General features: G+C 38.1%; 1 protein-coding gene across 4 annotated transcripts in view; it reads right to left on the bottom strand.

The window, feature by feature from the left end:
- Positions 1-1,004: 1,004 nt before the first annotated feature.
- The window catches only part of ano2b (anoctamin 2b), a 78,966-nt gene continuing 64,278 nt past the window's right edge, over positions 1,005-15,692 (bottom strand). For all 4 annotated transcript variants that reach the window (XM_063460861.1, XM_063460862.1, XM_063460864.1 and 1 more), the window contains 3 exons: positions 14,573-14,751; positions 4,774-4,879; positions 1,005-2,014 (listed from right to left, as the gene is read on the bottom strand). In XM_063460861.1, the coding sequence (XP_063316931.1) occupies positions 1,634-2,014; positions 4,774-4,879; positions 14,573-14,751 (666 nt within the window). In that variant the 3' untranslated portion in view covers positions 1,005-1,633. The remainder of the gene's footprint in view (positions 2,015-4,773; positions 4,880-14,572; positions 14,752-15,692) is intronic.

Here is a 15,692-nt window from a genome sequence, read left to right as displayed (position 1 = left end):
CGCTGTATAAATGTGTCTCTTCCTGAATTGCTTTGGTCAGTAAAATCTGTGAATACCTTTTATGTTAATAAAATTGGGCATATTTAAAGTCAATAAGGAAAGCTAGCAAAAATGCTGATTGTACGGGCTAAGTTAACAGGCTTACCAATATCACCGCTCTATTGGTCTGAAAGTACATCAGAAAATTTCATTTTTCATTATTTCAGTTGCAGTCATGTTGCTATTTGAATGAGTAAATAGAATAAATATAAAAACAGAATTCAAAGGTACACGCCAATTTGATATTAGGTCTACAAAGACAAATGGGTGCCCTGTTTTAAAAGGAGTAATTTTTGTAAAACAGTTTCCTGCCAAAGTCAGAGGGATATTATTTTCCAGAGAACTGATTGGTCAGCAGGCAGTGATTTCTTACGTGTTCATATTTAATCTAGAGTATAATCTGCGCCGCAGCAGATTAGGTCTGCTGCATAAATTACAACATAAGTTACCATTGCATGTAACTTGTTGAGAATGGAACTGCCTTCATAATACAGGAACCTTAGGGTTAACATTTTACATATTAGCTAGCTAACAAGCTAATAAAAAAACAAAACGTGATTTAACCGCAATCAAAGAAATCTGTGTGTGTGTGAAGATGCAGATTTCCACTAAATGGGCATGTTAAGTCCACGTTAAGGTCTTCAGTTTAAGCAGAACGGGCTCAGATTGATTACTTACCTGAAGGAATGTCAAGGTACACTGTCAGGTATTTCATAATAAAGGACAGCTAATGCCTTTTGTTTCGCTGTCAATAAGACACAGTGTGATCATTTTCACCTGACTCAGTCTATAAAAGAGATGGCTTTTCCTTTGCATTCACAAGTTATTAAAGTCATTCAACAGTCAGCTGAAAGTTGTCACGACAGCTTCAACTGAAATGAGTGCCATAAACATGGTTTGTCACATTAGCATTTTTCCATCATTTTAAACTCAGGGTAAGGTAAAGAGAAACAATGACCAGCAGCTGAATCTTTAGTGGCAATTTTAGTGAATTCTGAAAAAAGGGGTTCAAAGTATATTCCTGAATTCTAAAGAGAAGAGTACAGAAAATGTGGTATTTTTCAAATGCTACAAATTCTGTAAACAAAAATACATGAATAGCATAAGCACATAAAGCAGGAAACTATTGACAGCCCTAATGAGGAGCCACAATGTCCGTCAGTTTAATCATGTTGGTTAAATGCTTATTAAGACTACCCATTAGTTCATAGTCCTCTCTTCATCTCCAGCCTCTTCCAGGTTCCTGCAACATTTAGTTGTTTAACCTAACATGATGATTATTGCTTCTCTACGCTATGAAGCTAGTATGCCTCACTATTTTGACCAAAAAGTAAAAACGACAACTCTTTCAGGTAAACAGTCAGTGAGAGTAGGAACAACACATACATACACACACACGCTCATACCATTTAGTCAATCAATGTGAACATTGCAGAGTCAACCACTCACATATCAGTGAATTTAAACTTTATGTTCAAAAGGTAAGCCACACATACCGGGACACAAAAGACACAGAAAAGACATACATGGACCGAGTCACCCGAGTGACAATCCATAGAACCAGCTGAAGCACCCCCGTAACGTGTGTTTCATCTCACACCGCTGTGTGTTTTGAATTCTCGTTTTCCTTCATGGGCGAAGAGGCAATATTCCTGTTGAACTGGCTGAAACTGGCTGCCCTGCATCTTGCCCTTGGCCCTCCTCCTCCTCGGTCCTCTCCAGCTGTGGGCCCCGATGGTAAAGTACTGTAGCGACCCGGGATCGGCAGATCCTGCCCTGGGGGGAGCGTGTTGCCGCTGGGGTGGAGGGTGGCATCCTTGGCAAACAGGCTCTGGATGAGTTGTAATTTCTCCTTCTCCTCCTGTAAAAAGACATCGACCAGGAGCTTCTTTTCCCTTTTGAGCTGCTCCACGACGGTTTTGGGAACATCAGGAATCACCCAGGCAACCACGAGGCTGAGGAACATCACCAGGTTCTTGAAGGATAGGAGAAAAGTGGGAATATAAGTGATAGAAAGATTGATGCATGTGGAAACAAGTGAGATTGATGATAACTGTGACAGTGACATACTGTATATCAACCATATCGATGTCACTGAGCCATTATGTCAAAATATATATGCGGCTAGAGTAACACGCCAAAGTTGAAATTATGGATCCTGGCACTATTACAATTGTCCACTGGGTTATACCTGAGAACCAGCTGATCAGTGATGATCCCTGATAGCAATTTGGACCAGTTTAACGCAGAAGCTGATGTTTGCCTTTGTGCAACTTTGAGGTCTTTGGTCAAATCAAAGACAAACCAGTTCAAGTGATCAGAACGGGAAGGTACAGTGTGTAAATTTTTCACCGCTACACGTCAGTAAGATTGCAGATTGCATTCATCTGTAGTGAGCCGAGATGGGCAGTAACGCGTTACTGTAATCCGATTACTTTTTTCAAGTAACGAGTAAAGTAAGGGATTACTATTGTAAAAAAGGTAATTAGATTACCGTTACTTTCCCGTAAGCACGCTGCATTACTGCGTTACTAAAACCGTGATTTTTTTTGTGAGTGTCTCATGACAATGACGTAAGTGAGTGCGACGTTCGTGGCAACCAGCTGTGTGCAGATCAACAATGGATAATATATCGAGTGCGGGAGAGAGTATGCCCGTGCAGTGTTTAAAGCGTGGAAGTACTGACCTTACTTTGAGCTTAATTCCGTAAAAAGTGACAAAAACATTAGCGTCCGCTGTTCACTGCGTGGGAAGAAAACTTCTTTTTACAGCGAAAAAAACCCCTAAACTTCCAAGCAAGCACCGAGTACGCTACCAGGGAATGGGAAATTCACAGACACACTCGCAGATTCTTCCACTGACCGCTGCGGCACACCTGCACCAGGGCAAACCTCTGCCTGCCCCACTCCTGCTATGCAGGTGAAAATAGAGCAACAGGACCGCTGAGTCTTTGATTTTATTTATTTTCTGCTGTGTTTTACTTGCATCTATTTGATACACTGAGTGTAAACACAAAAACCAATTTTATTTTATGAGCGGGAATGTGCAGAAAATAGATTTAAATGTTAAACAAATTTCTTCCAGTCAGAGAATGTTGCATATAATTTAATTTTTGCTTGATGCATAAAGTCAAGTCATAAAGATTAAAACTAATAAAAACAAATTTTAAAAAGACTTTTTCCATTTGATTACATTTTATATGATGGAGTAGGCAGAAAGTAGAATTGGGCTGAAAGATCTATTGCTTTATCACCTATTCAGGTTGTAAATCATGTTTTTAAAAAGTAACTAAGTAACTAATTACTTTTGAAAATAAGTAATCAGTAAAGTAACGGGATTACTTTTTGGGGGAAGTAATTAGTTACTGATTACTTTTTTCAAGTAACTTGACCAACACTGGTAGTGAGTGTACTCAGATACCAAAGTGACTCCGGACTTTTTCCTATCTGCGCAGGCCGTCAGTCTATTGTTAACCTGAGCTGTCAGTGCTGGGTGAAACATTCTGAAAAGAGTCCAACGTGGGCCAATGAGTGAGAGATGCTGCTGTTTTTCCTGTTGTTAGGTTTAAGGGTCGTAAAAATTACAATTTCCCTCTGACAAACAGTTTGATTACATTCTGATGCCATATGAAAGTTTATTCAGGACAACAATTTATCCATCTATTTCAGATAGTTTTAACTAATGCAGCTAGCATTAGCTGGCATAATGTTGGCTTATAGCCAGATGACGTTGTTCAGCCGGCTCATGTCTGATGTCTGGAGACAGAAAGGTCACATGCTTAGTACATTTTCGTCTGTTAGACCCTCAACTTCAGTTCAAAAAATGAGGCTTAAAGTGAGGAGGAAGACAATAACCTTTTTTTAAAGATGGCAGATGCGTTGTCTGTTTCCTTTGTGTTGCGTTCTCCATTTATAAGCCATCGGTATGGTGCTTCATATCTTGATTCTAGGTGCAGGCATGGATATTAATGTCCCTCCACAGCAAGTGAACGCCTACGACTCCTCATCTCCTCTGCCTTTGGCATACTACATATATGCGTATGTATACGTAGGCCATATATGTATACATCATTGGTCGGAAGAGAGATGTCCTTCTTGGTCACCATATTCAAATGTGGTTGAGGAACATGGGCTTCACAAAGCGGCTCCTGCTCCTATATATTTTAATGAATTAACTCCAAGTTTATGGAAATGCATTTTTGTTTGTCAAAAGTCATAATTATGCGGGAATAACTGTATATTTATGAGGACAATATCCTTTTTTTTTCTATTGTATAAACTCAATCTATGTTTATCAAATTTGACTCGGTTACGATTTATAGGAGTAGGATTTTTAGTGGAAATTGCAGAAATCACGGATAAAGGACGTAAGTAGGTAAAACTAAAAATGATTTCTCACTGTTCCATTCACATCGCAAAAAAACTATTGAACCAAAAGTTTAAGAGCAACTGTATAGTGCCTGAAATCTGGACATGATTATTTCTTAACAAAAATAAAGAATGAAACTTTAACAACTTGTCCAAGGACATTTGAGAAACATGTTTTAGTGAGACTTGAAGCATCTGGTTGTTTTCCTGACCATAATGAGAGCAGAGTGTGATCCACTCAGTTTGGAATGACTGGCCACACAAACACACACACGGGCATGCGTTTCTTTTATATGCATCACTGCAAATGCAGACAGGATTTTAAAAAAGAAAGGAACAGAAACTGAGTAATACACTGAAATTGCACCTGGAACAGAATGACGAAGGCGAGCCTTGCAGCCAGGACACACCAGTACTGTTTGGAGAACTGGTACGCGTCTGGAGACCATGGGGGTTCCCTGTAGTCTTTATACCTAGAACAAAAAAATAAAAAAAAAATAAAACACCCATGGAGACAAGAATATCTAGCAGTACAGAGTTTGAGAATATGAAGCAAACCTAAGATTAAACTGATTTACAGCATCTTTATCTAGCTGAGACCTTGCCTAATGAAAACATACAGCTCCTTGGCTCAGTCGGGAAACTTAAAGTGCAATAAACTTTATCAGGATTCCTTTCATTTTTTTTCCTTGTAGTAAACACTCTTTATTGTACCTTCAAAACAAACATGGGGAAACTCAAACCACATGTTATACAAACTGTCTACATGCTCCAAATAAGGACAGAGGTAGAATAAGAGAACAAGGACGAAGAATAACAGCCAAGTGCACAACAAAAAGGTAGACAGGGTAGAGCCATTTTACCACCATTTCACACTTTGATATTATACCTGGAAACTTCACTTAACCATAACTACTACTATCCTCACCCAAACCCTTACCAATCATGCTAAAAAGCACAAACTGAGATTACGGGGATTTGTCATTCCCCAAATTTTGAGTAATTAGATTGCGGTCCCCACAGGATCAGCAATACCAGATGTGATACAGAAATTGTGTCAGTCTGTTTTAATCATCACAGAAAGATGATGTCCAAATTCAGTTCAAGGGTAAAGGGAGATGAGGAGTGAACATGTGAAATTTAAAAAAAAAAATAAATAAAATAAAGCACAGTTGGTTCATTATATCTTTAACTTTAAAAAAAAAAAAAAAAAAAAAAGCGGTTTGTTAACACTGGAGAAAAAATGTGAGTTATTTGCTGCTGGAAGAAAGTCATGAATAATATAGTTGGTACAGCTGGTACATTCAGGTACCAGAGCTGCTGCTGCTTCTGTATCTGTTGGCTAAAATGCAACCAGAGAGGATTAGAAAACAAATGTCAAGTTGCAGCTGGACTGTTTGAGATTCAGCAGTATTATGAAATCAAAGAGACCCTGCTGAGTGAGTGTTGGAGAAAACCTCAGTGGTTTGTTGGCAATTTTCCACCCACTCTCTCTTAAAATAAAATAAGTGAAACTGACAAAAAAAATTGCCAAGAAAATAGAAGCATTTGTGGACAGGCATCTGATTTGAGCTACTGTATACATAAACTAACAGTCTAGATGATCCAACTTCAGCACAGCCAAGATTATTTAGATTTCTGATCAAGTTCCTTAAATTCACTCGCTCCTTAATGAAGGTTGAACCCTCTTTACATCCTACTTTAGGGTTAAAAAAAAACATTTTCAAAAGAAAGGCAATGAGCAATAACTGTGGGTTAAAATACCTCTATCTAAACACATTTAGTAAAATTGTGGGTATTGAAACTCCAAATTACAATACTACTATGGATGTTATGGAACTGGCTGAGAGACCTTTGCGACCTGAAGCATTATGAGATGTTATGAAATATCACTAAAATGCCAGTAAAAGTATTGAACAGTCTTTAACTGTAAACATCTGAAACGTTGAAGCTCACCAGAGTTCAGCAGCAGGTTACTAATCTGACCATCGACCAACCTTCTACAAATATGTAGAGAATGACACTTGGCTTTATGTTACACTGCTTTTGGCCTCTGTTATCACAGCTATTGTAAAAGAGGGTGCACTTTCCTGTGGGATGCAAAGTACAACATAGAGCATTCCTTTGAAGCCAAGAACTAGGAGACAGTCCCTCTTATTGTTAACCTCAAGCACATCTTTAGGCAGAAAACGCGTCGTCCGAAACCACTAAATGTACAGAAGAGTGTGGAGACAAAGACTGGCTTTATGTGGAGCTGTAGCTATAGACAGTAGTCATCTATTCAACATTAGGTCGAATCAGTGCACATTTAAGACATGGAGACACTCAAAATCAGGTTAAAAAGCAACATTTACTCCATACTTAAAAATGTACTTTAGTGGAGACTTAAAATGTTATGAAAAGCACAACAAAAGAGCGATTTTCAATCAACTACACAAACTTTAACCGCTTGTTAAAAAAAAATACACTGCACTATGCTTGGATCAAGTGTGGTGCAAAAGTCCTCTCTCATTTCTGCAGCAATTTATGGAAACATGATTACAGAGATTGTAATATTCTTTTGAGCATGAAAGTCAGAAAGTCAGCCATTTCTTTCCTGCATTTATAACTCGATCAGTTCTGGAAGATCCCCAACAACACTGGCTCAAATAAACCCGCAAACCATGACAGAGCTTGAACCTGAAAACTATATAACTTATATTTTACATAGATGTATTTAAAACTGCAAACCCCAAGAAACAAAACAAAAGCATAACAGAAAAGAAATGCAGGAAGCTCGAACTGCAGGGCAGTTTAACACGTCACGCAAATATACCTTTACATATTGTACATATATTTATTACTTTTTAGATTAGCCATTTTTATATTTTGCTTGTTTTACATTATTGTATTTTGCACAACTCTGTTGCTTGTGAAGCTCGCACACAAGAATTTCACTCACATGTACTGTACCAGTGTACCTGCACATGTGATGTGACAATAAAAGTGATTTGATTTGATTTGATTTGATTTGAAATAGGATGTCTCACATCAAAGTTTTACATTAAAATGACTGCACAACAAAAGTCTTTCAATTCCACACACTGTCATAAAAAAATTCCTCTGAAGTCAAAATAAATTAAAGGGACTGAATGAGCTGCCTCACTAAGCACTTGACTAACAGTATAGAAATAACAGAGAGGGAGGGGAGGGCCAGTGTGTGTGTGTTAGCATGGTCTTATGATGCCTGACTCCTTCTCCTTATACAGTCATGAGTAAGGAATGCTGTCCGTGAGAGTCAGTCTTCTCTCCCTTTCTTTTTCCTTTGATCTAGTCATCTTTCTCTCAGTCTCTCAGTAATATTTTTGCAACATTTTGTTTTAGGTCATATTGAAATAAAAATAAAATAAGACCAATCTCTGTCAGTTTAATTCACTTAACCCTTCTTAGGTGGAATCACAAATACAGTTGTGCTATCAAAGATGATTTTTCTCTCTGTTCTTGTGTGTGTGCATGCATGCGAGCGTGTGTTTTCTCAAAGCTCCATGTTTGGTTAAAATAGTGGAGCTCTGCAGTAATTTCTTCAAGTAGTCTTCAGGAAGGGCATCTGGCAAAATAAAACTCCCAAATCATACATACAGCTGTAGTAACTCCTTATACATAACAGAGTAGCTAAAAGTAGCAGTCTGTTGGTAGCAGTCTGAGGCTTCTTGAATGACATTCCAAAGCTTTTTGGATTTCGACTGACTTTTGTTCTGTTCTGTTAAAATTATCCCACACTGCTTCAGTAATGTTGTAGGTCTGGGCTCTGGGGAGGCCAATCCATGACAGTGTTCCACTATGTTTTACAGATTACTGTAGACACTCACTACTGTACCTTTCTCCTGACCTGTTCTATGACCTGTGCTATGTTTGTCACAACCCTATTACCCATACTGTTCAACCTGAAAAAGTAAGTTTTTAAATTATTGTTTCATAAATTCTTGACTTAACAGACATTAGTTTAAGCAGCTTTAGAATCCTTGTTCAACATTTCACTTGTCACATTTTTGTTTTTGCTGTAATACCAGTTTATTTTCAAATCTTTGCTCAAATACAGTATTAATATACTGTAATGGCAAACTAATACAGAGGCAATATATTAAACCCGACTCAGCTAATCAAACCATTTATGATTAATTGATTAAAAATTACATTATAACAGGGTTAAAGTCAGAGTCACAGGATTACACAAGATAGCAGGTTAAAGGAATTCATTACTTTTGGCTGTATACTGTATGATAAATGTGACAAATATTCAGGACTACAGAAGTGTTTACTAATTTTTATATGTATTTAAAACATATTTGTTTAATATGTATAGTACAATACAGGATAAATGTGGTTTTATAAAAAGGAAAGACAATTTGAAAGTAATTTGTCTTTTGTTGCTAATATGACTAAAAGGGTTACACTGGTTAGAGTCGACTTATAGTGTTAGTACATGGCTTTGTCATATCACTTACTGTTATACTATTAGTCAATACTGGAAACACAATGTCTCATGTTTAGTGCTGTCAACATGTTTAACAGATGTTTCCTAATGAACATTTATTCTTATTCACTTATTACTAAACCTTTCTGAGTTAACTTCAGTAATTACTTCCTCCAAACCATCAACATGTCTTTTAGACCCCATTCCTACAAAACTGCTCAAAGAAGTCCTGCCATTAATTAATGCTTCAATCTTAAATATGATCAACTCATCTCTAATAATCGGCTATGTACCACAGGCCTTCAAGCTGGCTGCAGTTTAACATTTACTTAAAAAGCCATCTCTAGACCCAGCTGTCTTAGCTAATTATAGGCCAATCTCCAACTTTCCTTTCATATCAAAAATCCTTGAAAGAGTAGTTGTCAAACTGCTAACAGATCATCTGCAGAGGAATGGCTTATTTGAAGAGTTTCAGTCAGGTTTCAGAGCTCATCACAGCACAGAAACAGCTTTAGTGAAGGTTACAAATGATCTTCTTATGGCCTCTGACAGTGGACTCATCTCTGTGCTTGTCCTGCTAGACCTCAGTGCAGCGTTCGATACTGTTGACCATAATATTCTATTAGCGCGATTAAAGCACACTGTAGGTATTACAGGTACTGCGCTGCAGTGGTTTGTATCATATCTATCTAATAGACTCCAATTTGTGCATGTAAATGGAGAGTCCTCTTCACACACTAAGGTCAATTATGGTATTCCACAGGGTTCAGTGCTAGGACCAATTCTGTTTACATCATACATGCTTCCCCTAGGCCAGGGGTCGGCAACCTGTGGCTCCGGAGCCGCATGCGGCTCTTTTGTCCTTATACTGCGGCTCCAGGTGGTTTGGGAAAATAAATTAGAAGTATTTAGCTGAAGTGTATTTTATTTGTGTTTAGTTCTTTTTTTAACTTGTAGTTCTAAATTGGAAGATTACTGTGATATTGAAATATAAAAATAAAATTATATTTTATTATTTTTCATCGCTCAAAATAAGCGTCACACTCGCGGAAGCCGGTATACCCGCCAAAACGCCGTGCATTTATCGAGACTTTCAACCCCAGGTAGGCCAATTATGGATCTTCGGATCCACATTATGTCAGCAGCTATTCTCCACCGTGAACTATGTTAAAAACAAACACTGCTCACGCCTCACAGATGACAGCTTACAGTCCTGCGCAAAGATGAAAGTGACTTCGTACAGCCCCGATTTGCAGACGCTGTGCGCAGAGGTGCAGGAGCAGAAGTCCCATTGTAAACATATCACGGCAGACCCGACGATGTTTCCATGAATATGCTTTTCAGCATCTCTTTATTGACCACTTTTCACACACGGTTGCTATACGCATACAGCCGGCTGTAGCGTTTCAGCTCACAGCCCGACAACACAACAGCAGAGAGCACAGACTTTAAGGCGGCAAGGCGTGATTGCGGGTGCCGCTTAGGTGCGTCCGACTCCCATGCAGCGGCACTGCAGACCACGCCCCGCCACACACATTAACCAGGTAAAATACATATTTAGGCAGAATTTTGCAAATATCTATTTTTCTTTTAGCAGCATAGTGCTTTTTTTCAGGTCAAGTCAGGTCAAGGCTCCAAAAGCCCAAAGGCGATATGAGGGCGGCGGCTCACAACAGTTTTTCTTTGCTACATGGATCATTTTAGTTCAGTTGGGTGTCTTTCCTTTTGTTATATTTCTTTAAGAGTTCAAAATGTGTTAATTACATAAATAAAATGTAATTTTCTCTGTAGCACTTCATGGATTTCATACGCAACACACCTTAGTTGCTCTGTGGATTCTTTTAAAAAGCAGTTAAAAACTTTTCTGTTCAAACAAGCCTTTTGTTGATCTACGTATTTTATATTCTTTACATTATTTACATTTGATCTTTTACATTGTGTATAATGTCTATTGATTGTATTGTTTTAAGCTTTGTGTACAGCGCTTTGTGACTGCCTGTCTGTTAAAAGCGCTTAATAAATAAACTTTACTTACTTACTTACTTTAGTTGTTCACACAAAGCATAAAGGTAAAAAAAACAATATATACAGTGTTATCTTCATTTTAGATGTCAAAAAGTATTTGCGGCTCCCAGTGTTTTCTTTTGCGTGGAAACCGGGTCCAAGTGGCTCTTTGGGTGTTAAAGGTTGCTGACCCCTGCCCTAGGCAGTATCATTAGAAGACATAGTATACATTTTCACTGCTATGCTGATGACACCCAGCTCTATCTGTCCATGAAGCCAGATAACACACACCAATTAGTTAAACTGCAGGAATGTCTTCAAGACATAAAGACCTGGATGGCCGCTAACTTTCTGCTTCTTAATTCAGATCAAACTGAGGTTATTGTACTCGGCCCTGAAAATCTTAGAAATATGTTATCTAACCAGATTCTTACTCTGGATGGCATTACCTTGGCCTCCAGTAACACTGTGAGGAACCTTGGAGTCATTTTTTACCGGGACATGTCCTTCAATGCACATATTAAACAAATATGTAAGACTGCTTTCTTCCATTTACGCAACATCTCTAAAATTAGAAATATCCTGTCTCAGAGTGACCCTAAAAACTAGTTCATGCATTTATTACTTCCAGGCTGGACTACTGTAATTCATTATTATCACGATGTCCTAAAAACTCCTTAAAACTTTCCTTTTTGCTAAAGCATATAGTTAGGGCTGGACCAGGTGACCCTGAATCCTCCCTTAGTTATGCTGCAATAGACGTAGGTTGCTGGGGGATTCCCATGATGCATTGAGTTTTTCCTTTCCAGTCACCTTTCTCATTCACTATGTGTTAATAGACCTCTCTGCATTGAATCATATCTGTTATTAATCTCTGTCTCTCTTCCACAGCATGTCTTTCATCCTGTCTTCCTTCTCTCACCCCAACCGGTCACAGCAGATGGCCGCCCCTCCCTGAGCCTGGTTCTGCCGGAGGTTTCTTCCTGTTAAAAGGGAGTTTTTCCTTCCCACTGATGCTAAAGTGCTTGCTCATAGGGGGTCATGATTATTGTACGATCTACTGTACAATATAAAGCACCTTGAGGCAACTGCTGTTGTGATTTGGTGCTATATAAATAAAATTGAATTGAATTGAATTTAATTACTAAACCAAGCACTGAAAATAAAGAATATTTTTTCCTAATGCTGAGAGGAAACCTGACAAATTATTTGATAATCCATTGCATAACCGCTTAACCCTCAATTGACTTCCTGCTGATAAGCCTGTTAGCAAAGCCAACTTCCTGTCAGCTCAGGAGTGAGTACCGTCTTGATATAAAGCAGGTATATACCTAAATGGCAATTTTAACAGTCTTCCTCTAAGATTATGATTTTCAATACATTTCCATCTATAATGGTAGGTTCCTTGTTTTCTGTAAATCACTCTAAATCTACACTTTCAAGCTAAATATAATTTTATTATAACCAACTGATATCAGTAGATGTCAGACACATGGAGGTCAAAGGTCAAAGATGTGATATAAGAGGAGGTACAGCCACTCCAAATCTGTGTTTTAAAACTGATTTTTTTTGTTTTGTTTTAAAAGTGAGCTTTTACTCTACGTCAGGGGCTACTCAACATCCCACACTTCAAATTTCATCTCCTTAAATAAACAGTTTTGAAATAGCTATACACTAAAAAAATATAATAATATAAAAATTATTTGTTTAAAGTTTTAACCAGATACACTGTTACTGCTATTTTCATATAAATTTATACAAAACAGCTAACATCAGCATCACAACATCATCAAGAATGGAAAATAGAAAAGGAAAATATCCTTTTCTTGACATAGTCTTAAAATGTTTAACTCTTTGTTTCACATTCAGAATTCAGAATTTTGATGACACCGACAACACAGATGATACAGTAGGACAAAAAGGACTGTGGAGATGTACAGTCATGCTCTGCTCACTGATGCAGAATCTTCAACTTCCTCACACTGCTGTTTTTAAAATTTGATTAAAAATGTAAAACCTTGGTGGGTAGCTTCTGTCACACCATCCATCTATTTATCCATCCATCCATATGCAGCACCTCCCCCCCCCCTCATTCATTTCCTCACTGGTATTTCTATATCTTTCCATTTCAACAGTTTCCTTACTGTCTTAAAAAGCATTCCTTTGTATTGTTATCTGATCATCAGTTCAATGATATCTCCCCTCATCTCTGCATCCTCTGACATAACTATCCATCCAGTCATCTTGACTATTGCATGTATTCATCCATATGTCCAGAACCCCAAATTAACTGGGCCAGAAAGAAGAAGAAGAAAAAAAAAAGGCAACCATTGTCTGGGGCATCTGAAATTCAGAGCTGAATCATTTGCCCTGAGCCCAGAGGCACTGCCCACATCAGCAGCACTGTCTAGATACAGTCTATACATGACTGCACAGCTCTGCTCACTGCAGACACACAAAATCTTCCTGGAACATCCTGCAGCCAATTTCACGCCTATGAAACGTTCAAGGCGAACACTATCTGGTCATTCTTGCGATGTGACATATCAGCCTACAGTGGTACAAAGACTGCATTCTCGCATGCTAATTCTTTGCCATCTTATGTAACAGCAGGTCGGCCTCAGTTGTCTGTGGGCGCCGGCATCCATGACCTTTTCCTCTGCAAAGCTTTATATTGATATTATGAAAGAGATGCTTACCAGTGGAATGAGTGAAAATGCATAAAAGATACAATTGTGCATTTTGTGATAATGCCTTTCCGATCCATTCTTGTTGTTTCCACATTCAAAGTGGCATTACAGTTTGCATGAGGGTGCGATGGTGAGTCTTAATGAAGAACTTAGTTCCTAGCTGTTTAATTGAGCGTTTCACATTTGTAGCTAGCACAAAATATTAATACATCAATATCTTGTATGATAGTGATGACTACAAAAGGTTTTTGGTTCATTCAACTGCAGCCCTTAGCCCTGTAGCACAACCCAACTCAAGAAAAATCAAGTGAAAAAAAATCAATAAATCAGCTGTCCCTCCCTCAGATTGATAATAGTTTAATATTAGATGCAGAACAGGCCTTCAGGATGAGCATTAAAAAGTGTTTGTTGTACCCCAAACAAAACACTCTTAAGCAATCCAAACTTGTAATGATTTTCAAAATTAGCAACGTTTAACTAAATTTATCACAGAAACATTTTGGAGACCAGTGATAAACGTTCAAAGCACTAAATAAAGTTCCTAAACTCAAATACAAGTTCAGATATAAAGAGAAGATTTCAACTCCATGAATCAAACATTCTTTAGTCAAGATTAAAGGGCCATTAACATTAATTTATACATAATAATCTGAATGAATCATTGTTAATACAGAGACTGTTTGCATGTTTCTGCAAAGGCCAAAATTATAAGTTATGACAAAACACAGTAATGCTGTTTTATCCCTCCCCAAATTAAATTCCTCAGATGTAAAAATAGATGAATTGGCCTGAATGTTTTCTTGAATGCTCACCAAATACTTCACTGGCAGCAGAGGGAACAAAAGCAACAAGGCCAAACGCACAGCGTTTGTCCATGTATGACAAGTGAATAAACAAGTTGAATAGGTATTCCCATGTTGACTGGCTATTTGCTGAATACAGAAGTGCTCGTCCCAAAGAAATGTGAGCAAAACGTAATTGCTACAAATATACTTCGTGAGCATGCGTGTGTGTTTTACCGGCATAAAGTTATGTTTCCAAGCTCAGAGTTCTGTGGTGCTGTGCCAGGTTTTAAATCGGACACGTTGAAGTAGGACAGCGTGTGGTCAATGAAGCCGTGCATGGTGCCCGTCGGACTGTACATGTACTCGTAAACGAGCCTAGGGATGAAGTCTGATGTAAAGGAGATCACAAAGGCCTGCAGACAGAAAGACAAAGAGACCAAAACAGAAAGAGTGAAACAGTCTGTCTGTCAGGACCAGTGATATATAAAAGTATAAAAACTGAATCATGTTTTATGCTGTTCACATTTCTTCCTTCACTTTTTATACCTGCAAATAATTTGATTTTTAAGGAAACATTCTCACAGTGAAGAATGCAGCTTATTAAGCTACTGTAAGACCAGAATCAAATCAGAACACGATCAGCTATTACTCAAAGCCAAACTATCTGTAGCTGTAAAGAACAGAAAACCTCAGACTGATGCTTGTTCTTTTCAGTGAGAGGAGGGACAGAGGTTACAAAGAGCAAAAATCTGGTAAACTGTGCATTTGTTTAATATACATTTGAGTTTAAGGAACATTAAAGTCAGTAGAACTGATAGATACACATCTGCCATTTTTTTCCATTGTTGTGAAGCTCCTGGTCCACAGTGTGTGTCCAATCCCTCAGATCCAGATTACATTAAAAACTCCTGCTGCTTGTTTTTGGATCCGCCACAAATCTGTTTAGTATTAAAAGTAAACTAGATGGGCTTTAGCTCACTGGCCAGAGAGAAACGCAAAGCAGAACCTTCCTGACCCCCCTTCCCCCTCCCCTCCACAAACATTGCATATTTATGTATTTCAGATACAACTCTGGGATCTCATGAGTTTATGAAATTGACAAAAGGTCTAATCAACAGACCCAAAAGAGTATTTCACACATTATCCATGCCTGTATGTAAAATTTGCCCCAAAATTGCAAATATCTTTTTTATTAGAAAACTATAATAAACAATTATTTAACTACTTATTAACTAATCAGTCAAGAAATATGGCCGCCCATCCAGAGACTAGTTCTGTTGAAGGTTTCTTCCTTTTAAAAGGAGGATTTCCTCACCAGGTGCTGCTCAAAGGAGATCTGTTTGGACCTGTTTGC

The sequence above is a fragment of the Pelmatolapia mariae genome, linkage group LG17 (assembly GCF_036321145.2).
Source record: "Pelmatolapia mariae isolate MD_Pm_ZW linkage group LG17, Pm_UMD_F_2, whole genome shotgun sequence".
NCBI classification, from domain to species: Eukaryota; Metazoa; Chordata; class Actinopteri; order Cichliformes; family Cichlidae; genus Pelmatolapia; species Pelmatolapia mariae.
This window is presented reverse-complemented; position numbering and strand designations above follow the sequence as displayed.